The sequence below is a fragment of the Cucurbita pepo genome, chromosome LG02 (genome assembly GCF_002806865.2).
Source record: "Cucurbita pepo subsp. pepo cultivar mu-cu-16 chromosome LG02, ASM280686v2, whole genome shotgun sequence".
Taxonomy (NCBI): Eukaryota; Viridiplantae; Streptophyta; class Magnoliopsida; order Cucurbitales; family Cucurbitaceae; genus Cucurbita; species Cucurbita pepo.
Window position 1 is genome coordinate 3,667,960 of NC_036639.1, and position 26,705 is coordinate 3,694,664.

General features: G+C 36.6%; 4 protein-coding genes and 1 non-coding gene across 7 annotated transcripts in view; 1 reads left to right on the forward strand and 4 right to left on the reverse strand.

Annotated features, from left to right (window-relative positions):
• Window positions 1–3,816, forward strand: part of LOC111785307 (protein NPG1-like) — a 6,440-nt gene extending 2,624 nt beyond the window's left edge. For both annotated transcript variants that reach the window (XM_023665719.1, XM_023665726.1), the window contains exons 4-7: window positions 92–1,302; window positions 1,682–1,829; window positions 3,011–3,352; window positions 3,447–3,816. In XM_023665719.1, coding sequence (XP_023521487.1) covers window positions 92–1,302; window positions 1,682–1,829; window positions 3,011–3,330 — 1,679 coding nt within the window. In that variant the 3' untranslated portion in view covers window positions 3,331–3,352; window positions 3,447–3,816. The remainder of the gene's footprint in view (window positions 1–91; window positions 1,303–1,681; window positions 1,830–3,010; window positions 3,353–3,446) is intronic.
• A 2,062-nt stretch (window positions 3,817–5,878) lies between these two features.
• On the reverse strand, window positions 5,879–10,701 carry LOC111788589 (probable polyamine oxidase 2). Its single transcript, XM_023668972.1, has 10 exons — window positions 10,140–10,701; window positions 9,390–9,505; window positions 9,148–9,236; window positions 8,943–9,056; window positions 8,706–8,793; window positions 8,502–8,587; window positions 8,313–8,415; window positions 7,136–7,233; window positions 6,613–7,042; window positions 5,879–6,508 (listed from the first exon to the last, which is right to left on the reverse strand). Exons 1-10 carry the CDS (start codon window positions 10,177–10,179, stop codon window positions 6,203–6,205), a joined length of 1,470 nt encoding a protein of 489 aa, XP_023524740.1. The 5' UTR covers window positions 10,180–10,701; the 3' UTR covers window positions 5,879–6,202.
• A 1,961-nt stretch (window positions 10,702–12,662) lies between these two features.
• On the reverse strand, window positions 12,663–12,736 carry TRNAT-CGU. Its single transcript has one exon. It is a non-coding gene; the product is annotated as a tRNA-Thr (tRNA).
• A 3,011-nt stretch (window positions 12,737–15,747) lies between these two features.
• Window positions 15,748–19,504, reverse strand: LOC111789366 (transcription factor PIF4-like). 2 transcript variants are annotated; one of them, XM_023670117.1, is made up of 9 exons: window positions 19,370–19,504; window positions 18,881–18,953; window positions 17,915–18,782; window positions 17,726–17,824; window positions 17,581–17,646; window positions 17,435–17,500; window positions 17,057–17,362; window positions 16,866–16,977; window positions 15,748–16,169 (listed from the first exon to the last, which is right to left on the reverse strand). In XM_023670117.1, exons 2-9 carry the CDS (start codon window positions 18,949–18,951, stop codon window positions 16,165–16,167), a joined length of 1,593 nt encoding a protein of 530 aa, XP_023525885.1. In that variant the 5' UTR covers window positions 18,952–18,953; window positions 19,370–19,504; the 3' UTR covers window positions 15,748–16,164. The 2 variants fall into 2 exon arrangements, with proteins under 2 accessions (XP_023525885.1, XP_023525886.1); XM_023670118.1 differs by lacking the exon at window positions 19,370–19,504 and having other exon boundaries at window positions 18,881–19,150.
• Window positions 19,505–20,432: 928 nt separating this feature from the next.
• Window positions 20,433–25,984, reverse strand: LOC111789430 (uncharacterized oxidoreductase At1g06690, chloroplastic). Its single transcript, XM_023670203.1, has 10 exons — window positions 25,509–25,984; window positions 24,521–24,612; window positions 24,386–24,426; window positions 23,151–23,315; window positions 23,042–23,064; window positions 22,874–22,945; window positions 22,343–22,510; window positions 21,837–21,919; window positions 21,697–21,759; window positions 20,433–20,794 (listed from the first exon to the last, which is right to left on the reverse strand). The coding sequence occupies exons 1-10, from the start codon at window positions 25,723–25,725 to the stop codon at window positions 20,609–20,611; spliced, it is 1,110 nt and encodes a 369-aa protein (XP_023525971.1). The 5' UTR covers window positions 25,726–25,984; the 3' UTR covers window positions 20,433–20,608.
• Between the last annotated feature and the right edge of the window lie 721 nt (window positions 25,985–26,705).

Sequence of the window (26,705 nt, forward strand, 5' to 3'; positions counted from 1 at the left end):
TTTTTTTTTTTTTTTTTTTTTTTTTTTTTTTTTTTTTTTTTTTTTTTTTTAATTGTGCATCTCAAATTCTAACTAATACGGGACTTTTCAGAGGCTGCTGATGAGTGTACTAGTGTACTTGACGCCATAGAGAAGATATTCCAACAAGGAATTCCTGACGGGCAAGTGGATGATAGATTGCAAGAGACTGTCAATCAGGCTGTTGAACTCCTCCCTGAGCTGTGGAAGCAGGCTGGCTGTTTCCAGGAAGCAATATCTGCCTATAGGCGTGCTCTCTTAAACCAATGGAACCTCAGTAATGACAGCTATGCTAGGATCCAGAAAGGATTTGCTGTGTTTTTGCTTTACAGTGGAGTAGACGCTGGTCCTCCTAGTCTAGCTGTTCAACTTGAAGGTTCATATGTACCGAAAAATAATTTGGAAGAAGCAATTCTACTTTTGATGCTTCTTGTGAAGGAATGTTTCCTTGGTAATACAAAATGGGATCCATCCGTGATGGAGCACCTAATATTTGCTCTATCCTCATGCAGACAGACTTCTGTTTTAGCAAAACAATTTGAAGAGGTCATGCCTGGGGTATATCGCCGTGTAGATCGTTGGAAGTATTTAGCTCTTTGTTATTGTGCAGCAGGACAGAACAAAGTTGCCTTGAATCTTCTGAGAAAGACTCTACACAAACACGAGCAACCAGGCGATGTAGCAGCCTTATTACTGGCTGCCAAGATCTGTAGTGAGGATCCTTATCTAGCTGCTGAAGGTGTTGAATACGCCCAGCGGGCAATGGATAATTGTATAGGAGATGAAGAGCATTTAAAGGGTGTGGGTCTTCGCATGTTAGGTCTTTGCTTGGGAAAACAAGCCAAAATTTCTTCCTCTGACTTCGAGAGGTCCCGTCTTCAGTCAGAGGCATTGAAATCTCTTGAGGCTGCAAATGGTCTGGAGAGAAATAACTTAGATTTGATGCTTGAGTTAGGAGTACAGTATTCCGAATATCGGAATTTGAATGCTGCATTGCAATATGCAAAGAAGTTCATTGATGGAACCGGTGGCTCTGTCTTAAAAGGCTGGCAGTTGCTCGCTCTTGTTTTGTCTGCCCAAAAGAGATTTCCAGAGGCGGAAGTGGTCACTGACGCTGCAATGGATGAGACCACAAAATGGGAACGAGGACCACTTCTCAGACTCAAGGCAAAGCTGAAAATCTCTCAATCATTACATATGGATGCTATTGAAACATACCGTTATCTCCTTGCATTAGTTCAAGCACAAAAGAAATCCTTTGGACCGCTCAGAATCGTCCCTCAGGTTAGAATTTGCTTTATATTTGGAAATTTAGCTTTCTATTTTAAATATAATTCCTACTTTTTTTCTAGCAGAAGAAAATAAGTAGTTCAAATGCGTTTTAACTCTATAAAAGAAAACTTCAGTCAATTGTCGCTGGTTTTAACTGTAGAATATGTGGGTTACTAGCTTATAACCTTCTGGTATGCACAAGTTATTTTGTTGAAGTTGTATCCTAGAATAACAAGGAGTCTACAACATTAAAGTTGTCAATGGAACTACTTTTCACCGAATTGTATATTTATTATCTCTTTCTTTGATCTCGGCCTTATAAATAGAATGTAACTTACGGACAAAATATATTTTGTATACATGTATGATTCACTTTCTGCCTCAATTATAGGTTGAAGATGACAAATTGAATGAATTTGAAGTTTGGAATGGTCTAGCCAATTTATACTCCAGCCTTTCACATTGGAAAGATGCAGAGATATGTCTAGGAAAAGCAAAAGAGCTGAAAGAGTTCTCCCCAGAATTACTACACACTGAAGGCAAGATCTGAATACTTTTATTTATTTATGTATTTATTTTTATGAATTAATATTGTCATTTGTTATCTTCTAAGCCGTTCAAAATCGTTATCGTGCACCTTGACACTCTTATACTGCTTGCCTGCTTCTGAAAGATTAGCTAATACTTCAATTGTTATAGAAAAATGAAAATTCATAAGCAAAGGATCTCTTTCATGAATTGACTTTCACTGTCTATCTTTGTCCTTCAAGTTTATCAATTAACATTCTGTCTGGATCTGGAAAATTGTTAATTACTATAAATTCTCTGAAATAGTTGCTAAACTAGGTTCTTTTCAAAACTTGGTCTAACCTCATGTTGCCAACCTGTGCTGAACTTCATAGTTTAGACTTTGTCGAAGACTGCCACGGCTGCCGTTTATCTCCTACAACAGGACGGACCATATTAGTGCGAGAAGTAGGAATTTTTCTCAAGTGTGTGTCTGCCCTGATGAGTTCTATGATCTCCCATTTAGATAGTCTTATGAAATCTTAATAACTCTATCGACAAAATCCAAACTTTTTGGTTGCTCAGCCGAATTCGTTTGTCTTTGTCTTCTTCACCACTTCAAAGTAATACAAGTCTTAGCTTTGTGCATGTTCCTCATAATACTTGCTCAGAAGTTTTTATTTTGGATTGAGATCTTTTGTTTGGCAACATTTAATTTTTATGAATTTGGCGTAGCCCCCCTCCCTCTCATACAAGATTTGCATGTATGCATAATGTTGTTCAATGTCAATCAGTATGTTACTTAAATATAACCCTTGGTAGATTTAGATGGCAATCAATAAGACGGAAGTAGAGAATTCGTCAATTTGCTGATTCAGAATGACACTATAATAATTAACTTGTTGCTAAATCCTTTGTTATTCCTGTCTTCATTGTTGCTAAATCCCTTGTTATTCCTGTCTTCACCATTGTTAAGGATTTCAAGATAACAAAAGAACTCATCATATAAAAATAGCAGTGACAGAAAAAACAAAAGCCTGGGAAGAATGATTTGCATAATGGCTACAAGATTAGGATGCTAGTATTTATGTCCGTGATTAGAGTCTTCAATTTTTTCATTTACGCCACAAAATATTGGTATTTGATGTAGTGTATTGTATGCATCGATGTCCTATCTCGCAGCTAAATTGTTCATCATTCGTTGTTTCATCAGGTCTAATGCACCAAGGATGTGAGAAAATACAGGAAGCCCTAGCTGTATACATTAACGCTCTTCTACTTGAACCAACTTACGTTCCTTGCAAGGTTTTGATTGGTGCTATTTGGTCGAAAGCAGGCCCGGATGCATTGCCTATAGCAAGAGGCTTACTTTCCGACGCATTGAGATTAGATCCGACCAACGGTAAGGCTTGGTTGTACTTGGGGGTGATCCATAGGGACGAAGGACGAATGGCTGATGCAGTAGACTGCTTCCAGGCAGCCGCCATGCTTGAAGAATCAGATCCTGTTGAAAGCTTCAGCAGTATTCTATAGCCAGTCATTAATTTATTCCAAGGTTTCAGTCTAATAATTCATTTTAGATCTGCCAAGCTTTTGACAACTTCCTTTCTCCATATCATAAAGCAAAATTTCATTTTTCTTCCGTACAGGATGATCGACTTCAAACTAGCTCCGAAATGAATTGAAGATCGTATATATTTCACCTTCTTAGAGACCGAAACGAAGGAGTCTGGCGAAATGTGAAGAACTATGCTGTAAGTCGTAACTGGACAAACTCAATCTATAAATTTAGGAACATAAAAACTCTGTTCCAAAACTATATAAATGTGAAGTTAGGAAGGATGAATTCATGTAGAGAGATGAGTGGGTGGATATTTTGAACACTGATTGTTTGTTTTTACCATTCTTGCTCAGCAATGTACATTTATTCTTGTAACTGAGCAATATACACTAATGTTTATTTGTTGTGATGTAATCTATTTACTTTCTTCCAATCCAAAACGACTCGAAATTTCTCAATATTCCTCTTAACCTTGCATCTACTTTTAGTTTGCCAGTGCTATCTTATTTTGATCTGATGACAATAAATTATTGATGCTGGATAAGCTGTAGTCTTGAGGAACAAAACTATGTTAGAATTCAAATTCGTATAATAGGGAAGGATAACGTATTTATAGATTTAGTTTCTTCAAGCATAGAAATCACAGTGCCACACCCAACATAAACTAAGCAAACTCTACCGGGGAGCCTCAACAAATTAACAACCCTACAACAAGTGATGCAAATCTACAAAGAATGCATCATCGGAATGCATCATCGCGAAGTAAGGATTCAAAGTGTTTGACTCTTTCTTTGGACGGTTACAAATGGTATAAGAGGCAGATATTGGGCAATGTGCCAACAAGGAGGTCAAGCTTCGAAGGGGTGGACACGAGGCAGTGCGTCAGCAAAGACACTAGGTCTTGAAGGGGGTGGATTGTGTGATCCCACATCAATTGAGGAGGAGAACGAAGCATTCTTTATATATAAGGGTGTGAAAACCTCTCCCTAGCAGACGCATTTTAAAAACCTTGAGAGAAAGTTTAGAGAAGATAATAGCTACTAGTGGTGAGCTTGAGTTGTTACAAAACGTGTAAAACCTATATACATCCTTAAAGAGGTTTACGAAGATTCTTTGGATGGAATAACGAACGGTTGTAATTTCTAGTGAGAAAAGAAAGTAGACGAAGTTGAGGGGAGAAAATACTAGCAACAAACCGAAGAACTACAAGAGAAGCCCTAGAAGAATTTGGGATCCAAAACCAAAACATAGAGTGAGTGTCTTCTCCCTAGAAGAATGCACAAGAATATATTAGACTAACTTCGGGATTGGACACAAAATAAAAGATCCTCTGAAAACACCTACTTCACTAAGATACTATCGGTGCATGGATATAACGTTTCAATATCACAATCAATAATTTAAGTCATTTTTAATAAGACATTGCTTTACCTCTTCAAGTGGTTATTATTTCTATGCCATTTTCTAGACCTATTTTACAGAAATATCTTCGGTTGAGTTACATCAGCTAAAAGTATTCAATTTTTAATCCAAATATAATATTTCTGTTTATATAATATGGTATTTCTAAACATCTAAAGCTTATTTTTATGAAAAAAAAACTAAAATTAATTCATGTTTTTTTAATATTTTATAATTCTCTTATATTCCACTTGCATTAAATTACTAGGATTGTTTTTGTTTGTATTCCATTTGATCCTTAATATTATTTTAAAAACAAAAAAGTTAGTTAAACATCAATTCAACAAAATGAGATCCAAACTTCTTTTTGGGAGCATAATGAGATCTAAATATCATATCACCATTTTTTTTGTGTGGACATTTTGGCATTCAAATCGAAGGCCATTGGCCAGCAATAATTTAAATCAAAAGAGCACTTACTTTTGTACTAAAAAGAACATATACTTTTCCTCAAATCATACATTTAACAAAATCCGAAGCTTTCCACAGCAAATATGGCCAACAATGCTTTTACTCCAAGCAGCCATATACCAACAGCCAACTTGGCAAGCAATTATAGTGACAGCCCCCTGTTAGGCATGGCAGCCTTATGCTCACATTGGCATCACATTATAAAAAGGACCATACACAACTTGCCCAACAATCACGAATCTAGATCTTTGGTTCAAATTTCACTCACATGTTAGAGGAACATTACAAGGATATTTCACGTTACATGTTGGTGAACAGATTCTTCTCATTGTTCTCATTAGATATTTCGCCAATAATCGGTTACCGTGCAATTAATTGGGTGGCCCCAGAGTCAAAAGGATCCATGCTGGAAAATGATTCAAGCTATTGTGACCACTTTCCTAAAATATCATGACAACTAAATAGAATAGGACAGTTGTTCCATGAGAAGAGACGAGATGCGCAGTCCAGACACTGACAAATAGTAATGATATCATTGACGAGGTTCAAATCTCGATATCCCACCTATATTGTCACAAATTATAGGGGAGAGAAGAGAAGAGGTATATGTCCAAAGAGATTAAAGACAAACTTTAAGAATCAACGAGAGGTGCATAAATTGACGTTAACATTGCATGATAAATAATAATCATTATCGATTACATTACGAACTACCGCGAGAAAAAATGTAAATGTCCATAAAGACAAAAACAGAGACTAAAGACAGTTGGATATGTTTTACGACATCAAGGAGAAAAGTCTAGACTAAAGCATATTCCTAATCACTACTACCAAAATCCAGGTGCAACTTGTAAGAAATCTATAAGAACATTTGACTGAAATACTGATATGCAAAAACAGTGATTTTTTCTATACCACTGGCCTAGCCAAACCCATCAATACCGAACAAACATATTGAAGGAGCCCTTCAACTTACAGGCGAGAGATCAGTAGAGGTACTGATACCGGCTCCACAGCTAGGACTGGCTGGAATATATTTAGCTCCCCATAGCGCTCGAGGACGCGCATTCTGCAGTCCTCCGCAGCCATTACACCAGTAGCGAACGCGCCGTGCACTGACCCTGGAAAGCTTGTGCTAGTTGCCTCCCCTGCAAAGAATATGTTATCGATGGGGATTCTCAACTTCTCATACAGATCACTGGGCTTGTCAACTATGTCATAACTGTATGATCCAAGTGTGTCAATATCTGTTCCCCATCGGGAAACAAGGAAATTGATCTGCAAATTTTAAAATAATGATGAGTTTTTAATTCAAGATCTTTATTTGTGTGCATAATTCTATGTCCAGTTGCAAATGAAATATTTGAAAGAAGAAATCTTACCGGTTCAGAAGCATCCGGAAGAATTTTTTTGAGTTGTGTGAAAGCAAAATTAGCAGCAGCTTCATCGGACAATTTCTCTATGTCTTCAGCCAGCTGCCCGGCAGGCATGTAAACGAGAATAGAATGCCCAGTGGCTTTGTGAAGATTGAGAAAGTAGCTGCATTCATATGTTGTTTCTGCCACTACTCCTAGAAACTCCACATTCGGCCAAAAAACTTGTTCAAATTGCAGTATTATTTTGTTCTCCACCCCTACTCCAAGGTCAGATATGGCGGATTCCTTCCAATCTGGGAGTTTCGGCTCGAACTTTATGGTATTAGCTTTGAGCACCCCAAGAGGGACAGAAACTATTGCAGCATCAGCAACAAATGTTGTCCCGTCTTCGACCGTGACCTTAATTTCATTATATCGTCTAACAACTTTTGTAACCCTGAGAACCAAGGAAGATTCCAAATCATAAGCTGAAGTCTGCGTTGAAACATGAATTAAAAGGAATACAAAAAAAGTAGAGAACAAGCTTTACCTGTGACCCAAACGGATGTCAAGACCCTTTGCAAGAGTGTTGATAACAGGAAGGTATCCCCTTACCATTAGCCCATGACCTCCAGGCAGCAGCTCTTCCTGGAATAATCAGAATGATACTTTAAAAAAAAAAAAGGTAGAAGAAAATAGAGCATGAAAAGAACAAACATTCTCAAGAGTTCTAATGCAAAAAGTTTTAAGTTGTTGGAATTGATTTTATCATTTAGATTATCCTCTAGAACTCCTATTAAGTTTGAGCTTCTTGGCCATTTTACACCCAACATGTCACTAATAATAATAGTACTTGGTGGAAGCATGTGAATTTGTATAAGATATATATCATCCATCTAAATTTAAAGACATTAAATTTAGTGTAAAATTAGTAAATTGTCCACAAGGAAACATCAAGTCCCCATGTTGATAAGCCCCTGATAGACTATTGCGTCACAAATAGAAACAGAACCAAAGTGAAATTCATGAAGCAGCTTTTATCCGTAATTCAAAGATTTTCCCTCTCTCCTACGATCTGTTTCCAGACTAAATCAGGTATTCTCTGTCCTAGTTTGATGCCCACAACCACAAGCCATGGGCAAAAAAGCATAATGATTATGCCAGAAGAGCAAGTAGTCAACGGCCAATAAAGCTGGCATGAACTAAACAGAACCTGTCATGGTCGACCTAGCATACCATTTTATGGTGTGTGTGCAAGTAGTTAAAGGCTAATAAAGCTGGCAAGTACTGGAACAGAACCTGTCATTGTCGACCTAGTATACCATTTTATGGTGTTTCAACTGCCTAACTCTAAGCCAAGCAAAGTAAATTTATTTGCTAGTGGCCAATAAGACATTCCCAAGTAATGTTTTCTTTCTCTTTTGACAAAAATCGAGCTCCCGTTAAGAAAAAAATGAAAGAACACAACGGGCACCTATACTACTATAGCCAATATTAATTGTATAATTGCATATAGAAACTAAAGATAAACAGACATTGCAACTATACTACTATAGCCAATATCATTTGAACATCTAAGACTAGCAAATTTCAGGTTCCATATGTTAATGACCATAGATATCAAAAGCAAATATGTATTGCTATTCAGTGTGCACTATATGATCCTCCAACATGTGAAGATATAGAAAGAACTAGACATTATTATAAAGATTCTAATCATTAAATACCAGATCCCAACATTTTAGTGAGATAGTATTGGCATCTGCAGCAAACCATCCTTCCATCCTACAGAGATACCACTGAAGAACCTTGTGGGCAAGCCCATCCATCCTGTGTTTAAGGATGTTTATCAATTAAGTTGAAGATGAAAGAAAAATAAAGACAAGCTAAAATAACCACATCAGGAAAAAACATACTTCAATTCTGGTCTTCTTTCAAAAACAATTGAGAATGCAAGTTTTACAGTCATGTCCTCAGTATATTCATCTCTTATTTTATCAGCCTGTATAAAGCGTAGGAAACCAACTCAGAGAAGTTGATACACAACCAAAAGGGAAAAAGAATACAGTTTACTAAAAATTAAGTAAATCAGGAACTTCAGATTTCTAAAGATAACCTACCTCTTCTAAGACGGCCTCAAATACTTTTCCAACTTTTCTCACTAGCTCTTGAGGAACTTGTTTCCCTTCCATATCAAAGAGTGCATAACTGCAAAACAAATTAGATTTATAACTATCCACCCATAACAACAACAACAATAATAAACAACTCCAACAATGAAACGGATACACTTCAAAATCCGAGAAGGGTACAAACGACAAAAACAAGACCCGTCATTTCATAATTAGCATATTTACCTTTCTAAGTCATGGTCATACAATACAGAGTTTTCCTCACTGGTTCGGTATAGGGGTAATCCTAATTTTCCAATTAAGGGGGCCAGAGGATTTTGTTTGCATACCCCGTGTAACCTGAAAATGAACAGTAAGTGATATTAGAACATAAATGTGGGCGATTATCGCTACTTTCTCAGGGAAAAGAACATTAAAATAACAAGCCTACCATGAAGCACCAAGGTCAACAGGAAAACCAAATGAATAATTAGTATATATGCGACCACCAAGTCTATCCCGTGCTTCTAACAAGATAACCTGATCAACGGAAATTAAAAAATTATCGACTTGAAATAAAACACCAAAGTGCATGCAAGTAAATCTAATTTCTCCAGATTTCTGAAACCTTTCAATAAATTGGTTTCCTATGGGGCTAACAAATAATTTTCTTTCGATCTTTATAGTACATACTTGAAAGGAGGCATCATGAAGAGCACGAGCAGCAGCTACTCCAGCAATGCCACCGCCAATGACAATCACAGAAGGTGATCTCACCGGTCCTTTCTCAGGATTTGATTGGCAGAGAGCTGCATCAACCAAAATTCTACCATGAGCATACACAGAACTATATAAAACATTTGATGTCTATTTAGCACTTAATATAAACAAAGGTGTTCAATTTACGCTCAAAAATATTGGTGCAGACGAACATATGAACAAGTCAAATAAGAACCACATGCTGTTCCAACGTGTGGGGACAATCACACTAGCAACATTCAAAAGTTTTAGCATTCTAATTCAACTTCGTTGAACAAAAATTATGATACGTATATCATGAAGTTTTGCTTCAAAGCTATTGCATAATGATTAACACAATTTTCCTTCATTGAGAAACAGAAAGTCCTCAGATCCCGAACATTTGATACATGGCATCTCATTAAATTATATCTATACTGTACCAGAAACAGAGTTCACAAAATCGAGCACAATACCGAGCAAACAATTACGATATACCCCTCAAAACTATCAATCCTAAACATAATTTCCCCATTTTTCAAATCGATCACCATTTCTTTATTTCGTTCTGATTCCCCAGGTACTAAATGAAGCCGCATTCGGCTCTTTCAGCTGATCATACATTATCAAAAGAGTAAAAAAATAAAAAAATAAATAAAAATAAAAAAAGGATATACGAATAGAGAAGAAAGGGGGTCAGCGAACCTTTACGAAGTTGGGAATTACTCCTGGAACTAGACTCCATCCGTCACCGATGAGCAGCAATCAACTTAAGTCGTCGGTTTATTATTAAGTAAACAATTGGAATCAGAATTCAAAACCAATAATAACAAGGGATCAATGGATTTATTATCCAAATTAAACAAAGGAGTCAATTGAGACGAATAATGGAGGAGAAAAAGCAAGAGACACGGAATGAAATGATTAGAATTAGAACTCAAATTTAAACCCAGCTTTCCCAAACAGTTCATGCGCCTCGGTTTTCCAAATTCTCAAAGAACCAAACTCGTCCTTCAGCCCACTCCAACCGATCAAATCCCAAGAAATCCACGATTGCAATCAAGCGTCCGCTCAAGTTTTGCAGAAAGCGATCACGATCCACCTCCGACTGCCAAATAAAACAGAAAAATCTCCCCGATCCGTCAATATAAAATCCAGATCGAAAAACAACAATCAAAATCCAACGAAAAAATAGAGAGATAAACGATGGCAGTCGAATTCTCGTGAACGCAAAACACTTTCCGCGCAACTTACAGGATACTTAAAACCAAAATCACAAGCCCTCGTTCTATTTATAGAGAGATTGAGAGAGAGAAAAAAAAATGTGGTTCTTCTATATCGCAACACATAATCGCGTGCATTAAACGAGGACACGTGTCATATTATTATTGGTCCAGCAAGGTCGGCGGGAGAGAGTATTATGAACCGCCAAATTTTGGCGCGTGGGCTTGAGAAAATTAGGAAGGCCTTGCCTTGTTTCTCGGAAGGCGAAGCTTTTTTGGGATAATTATGGAATATTGTCAGAATAATTTTTTTAATTCTTTTTTTAATTTTTTTTTCTAATTAATAAATATATGTTTTATTCCCACTTGTTGTGAGATATTTTTTTTTTTCCAATTTGATTTATAATAAAATGTTAGTATTCACATATCGGTTAGAATTAAAATAAAAAATAAAAAAAATAAAAATTATAATCTTTTATTTTTAATAAAAATGGTCGGAAATCAAAATCGTAAGCTCGTTGTTCATGTATGATAGAGATGAAATAATATATTATTATTACTAAAATATCTCTTTAATATTTTAAACTAATTAAAATGAATTACTAAAATAATATGTCCATTTAAAATGTATTTTTTTTTATTGTGAAATGATTTAATTCAAAAAAATATGGAAAAAAAGGAAATTAATTAAAATGCATTAACAAATTTAGTATGTTGTTATGGCTTTTATAAAAATATGTTTACTTTTTTTCTTTATTAATTTGATTTTTAAAAATAAAAAATAAAAACCACATTTTTTTTTTTAAAACAAAATTTAGTAAAATCTAAGTGAAACAAAATATATTAATAAATAAACATAATATTTACAACTATATTAATAAAAACGATGGCCGTAGAAATTCTAAATTGGTTAGATTGGTGACCCGAACAACCTAAATAAAATTTATAACTTAACTCGAAAAGGATCGGGTTGGGTTGGATTCCATTGTCGAGTCGTCACACGTCACAAAATACCACTACCACCGGTTACAAACGTAAAATATTTTTAATATTCATAACAATCTTAAGAGTAGAGTTTGATTGTAACCCTATTTTCGGGTGGTTGGATTGACCCGACCAAGAAAATGTCAAACCCGCGAATCAATCTAAATTTTTGATTTTTTAAACATTCATTTCAACCCGACCAAATCTAACCCAATCATCTTTTTATTTAGGCTACGAACCTCGGATTTGTTGGGTCTTCGGGTTATATGAACATTCATAACTTAAAGTAATCCAATTTGATATGAAAAAAAATCTATATATTTATAAATTCATGAATGCTATTTTCTGGTTTGAGTTTGGCAATATGTCGTTTAAAATATTATATATTTTATTTTTTTAATAATACTTTAAATATTATTTTAGAAGTTTAATTTTTTTTATATAAATATAATTATATTTGGTAGAATTTAAATATTTTGTTTTGAAATTTATAACTAAAGTCAACTAAATAAAGAATTGTAATAAGATTCTTATAGAATTTCACTTTTTTAAAATAATAATAATAAAAAACAAAAGATAATATGAATATCGGCTAAAAAGGGAACATTTTCAAATTCAAATTAAATAGTTTTCCATGAATTTTATTATTTTATGATTTTTTATATTAAAAAGGAATTTTTGAGACTCGTTTTAAATATTAGAGATAAAAGTTTTGGGTTGCGTATTAGGGCATTATTATTTATTTATTTATTTATTATTATTATTTAAAATATTTTGTGGAAACAAAATTGGATTTGGTGACCTCACCTCTATTTGACCTTCTGCTATTCTTCTTCTTGGACTTATTTTTTGTTCAAAAAGTGACCAACTTTGAATATGGCAAGAAAATTCATATATGATTTTTAAAATATAAATATTTTTTTAATGTAGTTTTAAATATTAATACAACTAATTAATTATTAAGATTGAAAAAAGAATTTAATACAAGCATGATCTCGGATCAATATTAAATTGAAACATATGCTCTTGTTGAGAGTTGAACTCAAGACCTCTTGCTTACGAAACAAGCGCTCTAACCAACTGAGCTACAAGAGCCACTTAAAAGAAAATGTATCGAACGCTGAAACGACAAAAATACAAATAATCGAACTTAATTTAATATTATCACCGTAAATCTTATTTTGGTCACTAAAATATTAAATTTATTTTGGAGTTGTTGAAACTTTAAAAAATATCTATTTATTTTTATTTTGGATTGACCAATTATATTCTAAATAGTAAGTAGTCCATTTTTTAAATTTGGGAAATATATATATATATATATATATATATTTTCAAGATTGTAATATTATATTTAATTTTTTTAATAAACATTTCAAAAACACTTTTAAAATACTTTTTTTTTTTTCAAATTTCCAAAATCTAAATAAAAACAGCTGATCAAAATGACTGAGATGTTCGGTTTTTCTAAGACATAAATGTCCGATCGATGTGATATAATATTATAAAAATAAATAATTAACAGTTAGTTCATATTAAGCTTAAATATAAGATTACTATATGATTATTAAGAAGAATGACAACGATCTTACTAAGTGGAAAGTGGACTCAACGATTACTCGTACGAAGCTATTAAGAAAACTATTTACAAAAAAGTCATTCCAAATAAGCTCTGAAGCTGACTCGAAAGTATTGTGGTGCAAAGGTAAATTATGAAAGAAATAAGGGTCGAAGAGGAAACCATTAAATCTAGTTTGGGCCTTAGGCCCAAGGAGAAATTCTAGCCTGCGGTAGACACCAANCAAAAAAAAAAAAAAAAAAAAAAAAAAAAAAAAAACGAACGAAGAAGTCAACACTTAGACCTTTTAGAGTAAAATATAACCACCTACTCCAAACTAAACCATCCAGAATTTTTGATTCAAGTCAATCAACTCCATGAGCTTTAGGACCTCACGATTCTTGATTCCGAACCAACACACCAAATGGCTCCCAAGAGTTTAGGTTCATGTAGCTCGGGTTTGAAGTCTTATATAGTTAGTATGTTGATAATGCAAAAGTTTCCGAAGTTCTTTTCTAAACGAACTTACTCCGCTCAAGTAAATATAACCCACCCTGTACTCCAAATATAGGTTTCAAAAACCTCCCGAGTTTTCGACTCAAGTCAATCAACTCCATGAGTTTTAGAACCTCACGATTCCTGATTCTGAACCAGAACACCAAATGACTCTCAAGAGCTTACGTTTTGTAACGACTCGGATCCACCATTAGCAGATATTGTCCTCTTTGGACTTACCATTTCGGGCTTCCCCTCAAGGCTTTAAGCTTTAAAACGCGTCGGCTAGGGGAAAATTTCCACACCCTTATAAATGGCGGTTTGTTCTCCTCCCCAACCAATGTGGGAAATCACACGTTTACGTAGCTCGGGTTTGAAGTCTTATAATAGTTAGTATGTAGCATATAACCGGAGCGTTTTTCGATATCAGCAAACAAACTCAAACAACTAATCATAGGCTTAGTCTATGAGTCCTATGAAGTGAAAGAAAGGAATAACATCTGTTTAGCATATTATGAAATCTCAAAAGGGAAGGAGTTCAGCCACAGAAATAACAAGGAAAATTTATGAATTAACAGCCCATATTCTGTACGGAATGTCAGCAGAAAAACCAGTGGCAATGAGTCATGGTAACTAATGATTGGAAACCTCCCTTTCTGTTCTATTATCACCCACTGATGTCTATTCTCACCCAACAACACCAACGGTCTCTGTTTTTCTTCACTTTTCCCTCTGACAGTTCAAATTTTCTCTCTTTTTTTCTTTCCATCCAAACAGGAAAAACAACAGCAGCAGTAGACTCAATGGACAAAGTGTTTAGATAAGCAAAGACAGAGATTTGGGTCGAGTTTAGTACGTCAAATCCGAGATTAAGAAGCGAAAGTAAAGGCAATGATTGAGCAAGAAAGCTCCAAAGTAATGGAGTTTTACCGAATTGGGATTCTAGCTGGTTGGTTGGCTGGTCTTTTTCTTTCTGTCAAGTGGGGTATGGATGAAAACGACCAGCAATTTGTGGGCGGTGGTGGGGCAGGGCGGGGCGGGACGGGACGGGGCGGGGGTCAGACATGTATGGCCATGGAAAAGAAGACATGCCATCATCAAGCAAGTTGGCAACAGATGGGACCAACTTTGTGAATCACTTTCAGAACTTCCAACAATCAAGAAAAAGATAGGGATAAGATGTTAAAGCTATATACAGAGCTGTCAATATGCTATACCCATTTAATGAATGGCTCTTGTGTGTTTATCTGCATATATGACTAACACAAGGGTCCATTTCATCATTTCATCCCCATCCTCTCTCTCTCTCTATGAGGTCCCACGTCGGTTGGAGAGAAGAGTGTGAAAACCTTTTCCTAGTAGAGACGTTTTAAGACTATGAGGCTGACGGTGATACATAATGGGCCAAAACGAACAATATGTGTTAGCGGTGAGCTTGGGTTGTTACAAATGATATCAAAGCCAAACACTGGATGGTGTGCTAGCAATGACATTGGCCCCAAGGGGGGTGAACTATGAGATGCTACATCTATTGGAAAGGGGAATGAATCATTTTTTTATAAGGGTGTGGAAACCTCTCCCTAATAGATGCGCTTTAAAGCCATGAGGCTAACAGCGATATGTAACAGGCCAAAGCGGACAATATCTGCTAGCGGGCGGCTTGGGTTGTTACAAATGGTATCAGAGATAGATACTGAGCGGTAAGCCAGTGAGCACGTTGAGTCCCCAAGGGGGGTGGACAATGAGATCTCACATCGGTTAGAGAGGGGAACAAAGCATTCTTTATAAGGGTGTGAAAACTTCTCCTAACAAACGCGCTTTAAAATCGTGAGGTTGATGACGATACGTAACGAGCCAAAGCGGACAATATATGCTAACAGTGGGCTCAGACTATTTCTCTCTCTCTAGGCACCCCACCCCACATACATACCTACATACATAATCTTCTTTATTCTCTTTTCTTTTCTACCTTATCTTTTCCTAGTTCCTAATGGAAGTAGATCAACAAGAAAGCACAAATCCAAGATCCATGTAAAGAAGCAGACATGTAACAAAAACAACATGATATCCAAATCAACTTAGATTGAATTCATTGACAATGTAAGGGATATTACAAGAACAAGGAGCTTAAACAGCTGCTCAACTCATCATTTAGGCTAACACATACTGATTGATCTTATTACGTAACCGTTTCTCGACAAAAAAATTGTTAAATACCTGGAATTGCAAGATCAAGAATCTCGAGTCTTTGTCTCAATATACAGATCAATGAAAGCATCCATCACTATATGAACAATGATATGTAATATGGTAATGGAGTTGGAAGGCATATAAGTTGTGTACTTGGAGGCAAGGAGGCAAGAATCTGTATCAGATATACACAAAGGACAACAATCATGGTTTCCACCATATCTAGAAATGATGCTCGGAGGGACCATTGCTAACTGATAAACATGCATAATTTCTCTTGTCAACCTGTTAACATCAGCAAACCAAAAAGACTGTCACCGAGAGCTACGTGACCGAGCGACACTTGCGGTATCAGGTTCAAAAAGAGGAAGACTGTTCTAATTCTGTAGGTATATGTGCCTATCAATTTGCCTATGGTGCATTTACACTCGAGACTATGACTCGTAAAGAGAGTGCCACTAGAAAGGACGGGACCTATTGGTCGACAACTAGACCGAGATATTTGAAGGGAATGGATTTAGATGATTTGCTACCCTTTATAGACCGAAAAAAGGTAGGTGCCTATTGAGAAGATAGGCATTTTATGAACTCAATTGTTTCTTATAACCACTCATTATGTCCAAGATTGGTATATTCCACAAGGAAAGGTTCACAAACTTTCAACATGATTCATGCACTTCTTCCCTCTCTCTCTTGTTTTCTTTCCCTCTGCCCCGAACACGAGACAGGACGATAATTGGAATTACTTTATGGCTGACACATATTGTAACGGCTCAAGCCCACCCCTAACAAATATTGTCCTCTTTGGGCATTCCCTTTCGGGCTTCCCCTCAAAGTTTTTAAAACGCACTTATAAAGGGTGTTTCGTTCTCCTCCCCAACCGATGTGGGATCTCACACATATAAGCATCGATTACTGGAAAAGAAGTTGTATACAGGTAATATTAACGCTAAACGCTCGTCAATGATTGGTGAGACTTACCTAAATTTCCGTTTAGGATATCATTAGTCATAGGTCCTCCAGCAGGGCCAGGTGCTGCTACTGTTTGACTCTGCAAAACTGATGGGGGACAAAATCTGAAGACATTTATGGGCTGCAAAACAAAACAAGTTCTGATAAGTCCGAGCCGTTACAGTTTTCGAACAAACCAACAACACAACCTGATCTCGAACCTGTGAGGCCGGTTGCATATGATGGAAACCCATTAGACGAGCATACTGCTCTTGCAAAGCCGGATTCTGCATCTGATTTTGATAATTCATGGGGTTGAAAATTTGAGGTTGGCATATCATAGGCTGGTTCGGCATTGGAGTCACTGAAACCGATTGATCGACAATCGGGACCCGAGGTAATTGCATCGAGTTGTGAATTGAAGGCATTGAAGGTTGAGCCATACCGATTCCCATAGCCATCCGAGACATGTAATGTTGAACGCTCGGAAACATCATCGGCGCCATCCCACTTCCCATCCACATTACCTATTGAACATTTAGCAATTACAACAAAATTGTGGCTTGTATTGTACGTAGAATTCTTGGTTAAACTCATACCTGTAGTTGTAATTGAAGTGACTTCAAATATTCAATAGCTTCATCGAGCATCGAAGCTTTGTCGGTCTGTCACAGAAGTACTACTTAATACAAGATTCACGGAGACCGAAAATTTTCGAGTCAACCAAAGAAAGGGAGACTAATACCTTATTACAGTGAGGTATGAGCTCTTGAAGAGCTTTCATCTTTTCATTAATCCTCTCCCTTCTCCTCTACATTACAAGTGAGTTCTAATCATAAGATTCAAAAGAGTAAAAAAGACTTATAAATGGAGAACTTTTGATATCATACCCTTTCCGAAAGGTTATGAACTTCAGCGACACGAGTTCTACGTGAAGAACCGGATCGAGGAGCTGTCCTGTTTCCCTCGGCAGATTCAAGTTCAGCTGTCTACAAAATGTTTTGTACCATAATGTTCATATCTAGAAAGCATAATCAATGAGCTTCACGATTGATAAAACGCTTAGTTAGTAGTTATACCTCGCTTTGGCACTCGGATTCTTCTCTATCTCGACCTTTTCGTTTGTTGCTATTACCTCCAGTAGACTGTCCAATTGTCCTACTTCTATCCATACTACTTCCCGAACCGCCTGACGACGAAGTGGTTGTTGGATCCATCGTCTCAGCTTTGTCTCTCTCACTTTGTGGAACCATTTTTCTATTATCTTCCTTGGAGAGACCAGCAGATAAACCAGCATTTCCAAAGCCACTGGTCGAAACTCGGCTCACATCAAGGTCGTTCGGATTCGGAACTTGATTGCTTCCACAATGGCTCGAACCAACAGTCATTGCTGAACAATCTCTACCCTCTACCTGTATCAAGTTTCCACACTCCCTCCCTCCATTTGATGATCCCAAATCACCCTTCAACGGCACGCAAACTCGAGAAGAGTTCACCATTTCCCCTAAATCTCCTAAATCCTTGTTCGACCGTGTCGAATCCAGACACTGAAACCTTGGAGGAGGCATCGAATTCGTAAGAAACTCCGCAAGACCTGTCGGATGTTTCGAAGTAGTATCAAAAACACCAAATCTAGGATGTTTTCCATCATGTTTGGTAGGCTGCTTAACAATCTCAATAGGATTAACAAGCGGTAATTCAGAGAAAAAATTAGAACAAAATTCCTTTTCAAAGGAATCATCTACTGGATCTTGTATCCAAGAAACTGTTTCATCTTCTTGAATCAAACTGCTTGAATTCCCACAAGAACTCCTGCAAACTGGCTGATTCAGCTTCTGAAACTGCCCAGATTCATTAGATATCAAATTTGATTTTCTACCCTTTTGGCTCTGTAAAACAACTTGCCCATTTCTCCATAAAAGCTCCACAAGTTCTTCATGTTCATGTCTGCAAAATCCCCACCCAAACTTAAACACAAGAACACAAAAAACCCACAAAATTTAGCGCGCGCGCGCGAGCGAGCGAGAGAGAGAGAGAGAGCCAACCCTATTGATTTCTTATGGATGGCTGGAGGAAGATCGCCCTCAAAATTCCAATCAGGAAAACAAGAATTCATGGCTGTTTCAAAGCGAAAAAACCCACAAAATCTCGAATAAGAACAAATTATTCTACTAAACCCACACGATATAGTCGATCGATCGACCAAGAAAAGTAATAATTAATAAAGAACTACTCGGATTAAGCAGAAGACTGAGAGGAAAGTCCAAATCAACCAATATTTAATGGCAGTTCAATGAAATAAAGTACTTAATTAACGATCTAAACAAGGAAATCATTAGAAAACGCCATAATCCAACGTTTCAAGAATTGTTTGTCTAAATTTGGAAAACTAAGCCACAAACCAAATCGATTATTTTATATTATCATAAAATGATTAAAGAATATAAAAAAGGTTGAAAAAACTCGAGGAAATTAAGCGAAAAGAGCTCCCAAAAGGGGAAAAAAGCAAATAAAAATGAAAAAAGAGAAAAAACCTGAAGAAATCCCAAATTTTCGCTGGAAGAAGGCTGGAAGTGGAAGTGGAAATGGAAGTAATGGAGGCAAGTGAGCGATGAACCAAAAAGCATTTAAAACCAGTGGTGAGGGAAAGGGATGTTACACACAGAGGTCAGAGCAAAAGATTCGGTACTATAAGCAATTACGAAGGAGCAACAATGGAGGACACGTGGCGAATGAATAATGCGTCTGTGATTTTCTTGTAGGACCAACAGGGGAGCTTCAAGATCAATTTCTATGGAGGAAGCTTAGCTGACTGGGTTTTGGCTTCTTTTTTATTTATTTAAATTTATATAAATAAATAAATTATTTTATTTTATTTATTTTTCAATGATGAGATGGAGAGAGATGAACAACTCATCTGCTGATTTTTAGCCAATTGGATAATTTTTTTTTTACGTCAAAATATCATTTTAATTTTTTTTTGTTGGTTTGTTTTCATTGTATTTTTCTTTTTAGAAAGGGAAATATGTGGTTATTATTTTCTATTTGTCGGATTATTATTATTATTATTATTTTGTAAAGGTTATAATCATTCTAAAAAGTGGGCCCCACAGCTCGACTTAACGGAATATAATAATAAAAAAATGCCTAAAAAGGATAAATTAGAAAGATCGATTAGTCGGGCTCATGGAGTTGAAGAATATGCTCCTCCAAATATGTTAAACGAGCGCAGACCAAGCACGCATGATAACTCGTTTTACTTGCTCGACGAACCCATGTGAACTCAAAGCCTTGGGAAGAAAATACGACAAGTAGAGCTTTCTCGATAAAACACATTATTCCAAATTGCGAGACGGAAATGTTATTCAAAGAACAAATGATTATGACATTAGATAAGACAAACGAAGTAATCAATCTGTTGACATAAATGAATTCTAGGTGTGAAGACGGTCCCTAGGGACCAACCTATTGCATGTTGCTACTATGAGATAATGAATACTTTGGTCTATTCCCTCCAAACCGTGTCTACTTGAAACACTTCTACCTTGTGAGGTTTAATAATTTCACACTCACGAGCTACAAAAAGTTGACTAGATCGATTTGAACGCCAGATTAATAGATCCTCTCGAGATATGCTAGACTGAATATTATGCAATAGACATGGCCAAACCAATACCCTTGAACGTTCAAGGGTCAAGGGTAAACTTGTAATTTAACCATTAAAAAAATTATAGAAATAAAAAAAGAGAAATTAAGCTCTAATACACAATAATTTAGAGCTTTTCAACAGGAAAACCAATAACAGGTTTGATTTCTGAAGCCAAGGAGCGAAGTTCATCATTTTCTTCATTGGAGATTCTCCAACCCAATGCACCTGCAAATTCAATAGCTTGTTCTGCATTTTTGGCTCCCGGGATCGGCACGACGTTTTCTTGTGCTATTAACCAGTTCAACACCACCTGATGAGAAAGAACGTTTCCATTTTCACTAAATGTCCCCTACTGTAATATAAAAGACGAGACCGAGATGACAGATAAATGAAGAAAACGACGAGAATGATATCGATATGTAGAGTTAGCTATAGACCGACTCAAGAAGAAGAAATCAACTAAAGTGAAGATATGTTCTCACCCCATAACTTCATTTTTCTTACAACTTTCAAGTCGTATCGAGAATGATATCCATACATAGAGTTAGCTATAGACCGACTCAAGAAGAAGAAATCAACTAAAATGAAGATATGTTCCCACCCCATAACTTCATTTCCTCGCTACTTTCAAGTCGTGCCATAAAGAATGCGAGTCACCACAATTTGACACACAAATGAAGAATTCTCGAGTCGGTCTATAAGTTTCAAAACGTTACCTTTTATTCTTGAGTTTCAAGTTTAATTTTCATTTGTTTTCTAGATTTCAAAAGGTTACATTTTACCCTTCGTATCCCGTTTTCTCTATTAATGTTCACTTTTAGTGAGTAGTGTTAAACTTTATGTTAATTAAATGTATAAATATTTGAAGTATAAGGATAAAATGGAAACTAAACTCGAAACTCAAGGATAAAAAGTTAAAAATTTTAAAGTCTTGGGACTAAATGAAAATTATACTCAAAACTCAAGGACCAAAAAAGTATCTTTCCCGAGATTGCCCGTTATGAAGCTCAGAACTTTACAGCAGAACGACCTATATGCACAGAGTTATGAGCTTCAAACGAGCAAGTTCGGCATATTTCAACGTCAAATTAAGAGGCATAGACGACAAAGAAGAGATAACAACCATCAATGCCCCGACCCCGACCTAATCTCAAACTAATGTTCAAATGAACTTTTAAAACTTAACTCAGAAAGGAAAGGAAAGGAACTAACCTGTGTGGGAGTTTTGTTGTAGTTCTCTCCTATGGCGCGTATTCGGTTCAATAGGGGTTGGAGCTGCATAATAAACACATGCTTTAGAATAGAGTGACATATTATGTTATGGATTTGTTCGAACTTTCGAGAATCTCGACCTTTGTTAAGAACTCTGGAGTGTAGATTCGACCTCGAGGGCCAGTTGGAGGATTTTCGGGACTGTACTTCCCCGTTAGAACGCCTACATAAATTTGCCGTTGAGAGTATCAATCTTAGAGAAGGAAGATGGAATAAACAAACACAAGTCATTTAATTCAAGCCCACCACTAACAGATATTGTTCTCTTTAGGCTTTCCCTTCCGAGCTTCCCCTCAAGGTTTTTAAAACGCGTCTGTTAGGGAGAGGTTTCCACACCCTTATAAAGAATGCTTTGTTCCCCTCTCCAACTAACGTGGGATCTCACAATCCACCTCTCTTTGAGGCTCAGCGTCCTCGCTGACATTCCCTGCCCTCTCCAATCGATGTGGGATCTCACATCCTAGAACTGAAAATTCATAAAGAAAACTATATGCAACATGGAAGATCCTTTCCTATCTGCTCGATGCATTAAAGTCAGCTCAAAGCCAAAATAATACGATATCCGAAACAACGTGGATGGACTTACCTTGAGCAATAGGTGAATAAGCAATTAAGGTGATTCCAAGTTCGTCGCAGGTAGCCTTCACACCGTTCTCTTCTGGTAATCTGTATATGAGGCTATAATTCACCTGGTTTGAAGCTAATGGAATACCTCTTTTCTTAAGCTTCTCGTGGGCATCTCGAAGTCGTTTCTCTGAATAGTGAAACCGTACCGAGTGTTCAATTTCAAGCATAAAACAGAAGAAAAACCACAGAAAAAGTGTAACAACCCTAAATTTTTACTAACCTAAAGTCGTACCATATACATAAAGTAACCGTCTTATGAGAAAACAATCACTTGAAACATATTCATAAAACATTCCCATGGACTATGTTTCAAATGATTATTTCCACATAAAACGGTTACGTTAGGTATACGGTAGCGACTTTAGGTAAGTAAAAATCTAGGGTCGTTAAAAAAAGAACAGCTCTCTCTCTATTTCTCACACAGACGAGTTTTACAGCAAGGTTGACCGAGCTTCTTATTAGTTATTGAAAAGACAGAGCGAGAAGATACCGCTGTAATTTGAGACGCCAACCGCTTTCACAAGTCCCTGTTCAACAGCATCTCCAAGACCATCAATATACCCTGAAAAAGAAGTTTTAATGAACTGAGCTTCTTATTAATCTGAATAGGTTTATGGAGTCAAATGTTCAGGAACTTCAAGTTTTAGATGTGAAGAACCTTCATTTCCCCATATTCCAGGCCTGCAAACCAAAATCAATGAGTTAGGAACTATCTAGTCAAAGCTACTAGTAAAAGAAGGCCATTAGAAGAGTCAACAAGTACAGACCAATGGAGTTGATACAGATCGACTGATTCGAGACCAAGACGAGAGAGGGAACTTTTAAGGGCGCTTATGACACTTTGACGACCAAACCTCCATGGCAAAGCTGCAAATTTCGTAGCGACTGCAATGTCAACTTCTGGATCCTTCTTCTTCCTTTCTTTAATAAATCTGCAGCAACGTTGGGAAGTCTTAGAAGGACATCTATAAGTGTAGTCGTAATGGGGAGGGGTAAAAAGGGGAAATCACAGGGGAGTTAAGAGGAGAGAAAATGTAGTTTCATTTCAAGGAAAGTAATAGGTGTAAGGGAGAGGTTTCATGTGAGATCTCGCTGGGTCTCGAAGGGGGTAGATTGTGAGATCCTGCATCGGTTGGGGAGGAGAACAACCATTCTTTATAAAGGTGTGGAAACCTCTCCCTAACAGAGGTGGGCTGTTACAAATGGTATTAGAGCCAAACACCGGACGATGTGCCAGCAAGGAAGCTGAGCCCCGAAGGGAGGTAGACACGAGACGGTGTGCCAGCAAGGACGTTGGACCTCGAAGGGGGGTGGATTAGGGGGTCCCACATCGATTGGAGAAGGGAACCGTGCCAGCGAAAACGCTGGCCCCAAAGGGGGGTGGATTGTGAGATCTCATATTGGTTGGGGGAGGAGAATGAAACATTCTTTATAAATGTGTGAAAACCTCTCCCTAACAGACACGTTTTAAAAACCTTGAGGGGAAGCCCGAAAGGGAAAGATCAAAGAGGACAACATCTGCTAGCGGTGGGCTTGGGCTGTTACAAATGGTATTAGGGTCAGACACTGGGCAATGTGTCAGCAAGGAGGCTGAGCCCTGAAGGGGGGTAGACACCAAACTGTGTGCCAACAAAGACATTGGGCTCTGAAAGGAGGTGGATTAGGGTGTCCTACATCGATTGGAGAACGGAACAGTGCCAGCGAGAACGCTGACCCCTAAGGGAGTGGATTGTGAGATATCACATCGGTTAGGGAGGAGAATTAAGCATTCTTTATAAAGATGTGGAAACCTCTCCCTAGCAGGCACGTTTTAAAAACCTTGAGGGGAAGCCCGAAGGGAAAGTCTAAAGAGGATAATATCTGATAGCGGTAGGCTTTGGCGGGGTAGCTTCTAATCGGCATTTCCTGCCTTTTTCCGAATACAATTCCATTTGGCTAGAAACTTTTACAGGCACATAGCAAGTGGTTGTTTCAAAGACATTAAATCAGTATCCAAATATACCTTCCTAGAAGAGTTTCTGAACTTATAGCACCTAACGCGAACTGCCAAAGAATAAGATCATTACACTTCAATTAGCTAAGATCTTTCATGGAACATAAAGACAAGAAGTGAACATAATTCAATCTTATATCCCACCGATGAGCCATAAACTTCAGCGGTATCGACAAAGGTAATGCCACGGTCAACCCCGGCATCAAACGCAGCCTTAGCAGCCTTCATCATCCTATCTGAATCACCCCAAACAAGAGACATCGAACATGTTCATACTCTACCACTAATGAAACCATTAAGTCAATCAAAACATTAGTTACCAATGTCCAAAATCAAAATCAGGAGGAATTAAACTACTAACGAGCTGTTCCATACTGATCTGAAGACTTCACAGAGATTTCTTGGAATAGCTGTTCAGATCACTAGGAAGAACTTTATCCTCCATGAGCTGTTCTATAAGGTTTATCACCATACAGGAGCTTAAAACCAATTTGCTAGCGACGGGCTTGAGTTGTAACAAATGGTATCAGAGCCAGACACCGGACAATGTAATAACAAGAAGGTTGACACGAAACGGTGTGCTAGCAAGGACGTTGAGCCCTAAAAGGAGTGGATTGGGGTGTCCCACATCAATTGGAGAAGGGAACAGTGCCAGCGAGAACGCTGCCCTGAATGAGGGGTGGATTGTGAGATCCAAATCGGTTGGGGAGGAGAACGAAACGTTCTTTATAAAGGTGTGGAAACCTCTCCCTAGTAGACGCGTGAGCGGAAGCTCGAAAGGAAAAATCCAAAGAGGACAATATCTGCTAATTGTTCAAAACCGAAAGGAAACCTTCAGCTGTTCTATAAGCTTAAAACCAATTTGCTAATTGTTTTTACAAGAAAATTTAACAAATACACCATAGAACAGAGAACTAATCCAACAAATTTTAGGAAACAAGCAGATCATGTGTTCATATAATCATCATTTGAGTATCTAAAAAAACGAACAGAAAACAGAGAACTAATCCAACTCAAATTCATCAAACAACTAGCTACCATTATTCAGCCAAGAAATTAACAATCAATCTCAAAAGAGTTTCAACATATTCAAATTTTTGGGTATAATTTGAGAGTAGTTTCAGAAACTTACCATCCCATTCAAAGTTATTCCAGTAGCTGTTGTCTCCCCAAGACCAAGCTCCAATTCCCAGCCTAGTAACCTTCAGTTCAGAACCGCCCAATTTCACCTTCTCTTCCTGTGATGTCAATGTGCCATAATCCTCAGAAGCCACAGCTCTCGGTCTGTAAATTCTACTGCGATTCATCGGCAAAAATGAAAAACAGGCGTAACTTAACTGCACCGCCATGGCTACGGCAACGCGAAGTTCAAACAGAGCCTAATCGAAGCTATGGAAGAACCGATTAATGGCGGAAGTAACTCAGAATTCGACGGAAACTCGAATCACAGAAGAAATGTGGGCTTGATTTTTCATTTCCATATAGGGAAATGGTTGGCCCAAAATCATTTGATCTCGTACTAGAACACGAGATTTATATTAAAAACACGTAATTCGTGGTTGAAATCGGCATTTGAAATCTTGAGACGTGGCCGTGGAAAAAAAAAAAAATTAAAAACAAGAAGAACTAATTTTAGATAGGTTCGTGTTCATTTACGGACCTGCGCTGCCCGTGCCCCGTTCCCTGTTTCGACCCCAATTTTGCTTATATATAATATATATATATATATATATATATATATATATATATATATATATATATATATATATATATATATCTAATAAATTAAATTAATAATTTACAAATAAATTTTCTAAACATAATATTTTATTTAAATAAAATTTTAAAAATCATGAATGGAAAATATTAAATTAAAAATAAATATTTCAAAAGTTTATTAGCTACCAAGTCAAAGTAAAAAAATTATTAAATTTTAGCGTTAAATAGATATAAATTTTAAATTTTCTTTATAATTTAATATTTTTTTATTGATATTATGAGATCATTACCCATAAAATTTAAATTTATTAATTATTTAACATTAAAATTTATTAAATATTTTTAAAATTTTAAGACTAAATAGATATAAATTTATTTTTTTTATTTTTTTTGTATTTTTTGTTGGGTAGATATCATGTTAGAAAGCAAGACAAGATTAAGTTTGGTTTTTATATTTAATATTGTTTTTTTAATTTATAAAATATTTTAATATTGTTTTTAATTTTGACATGTATACGTAATCTATACGCATTTTCTTTTCTTATATTAAAAAAAAAACATGTGACAAAAAATTAGCAATTTAGAGATTTATTATAATAAAAAAATTAAC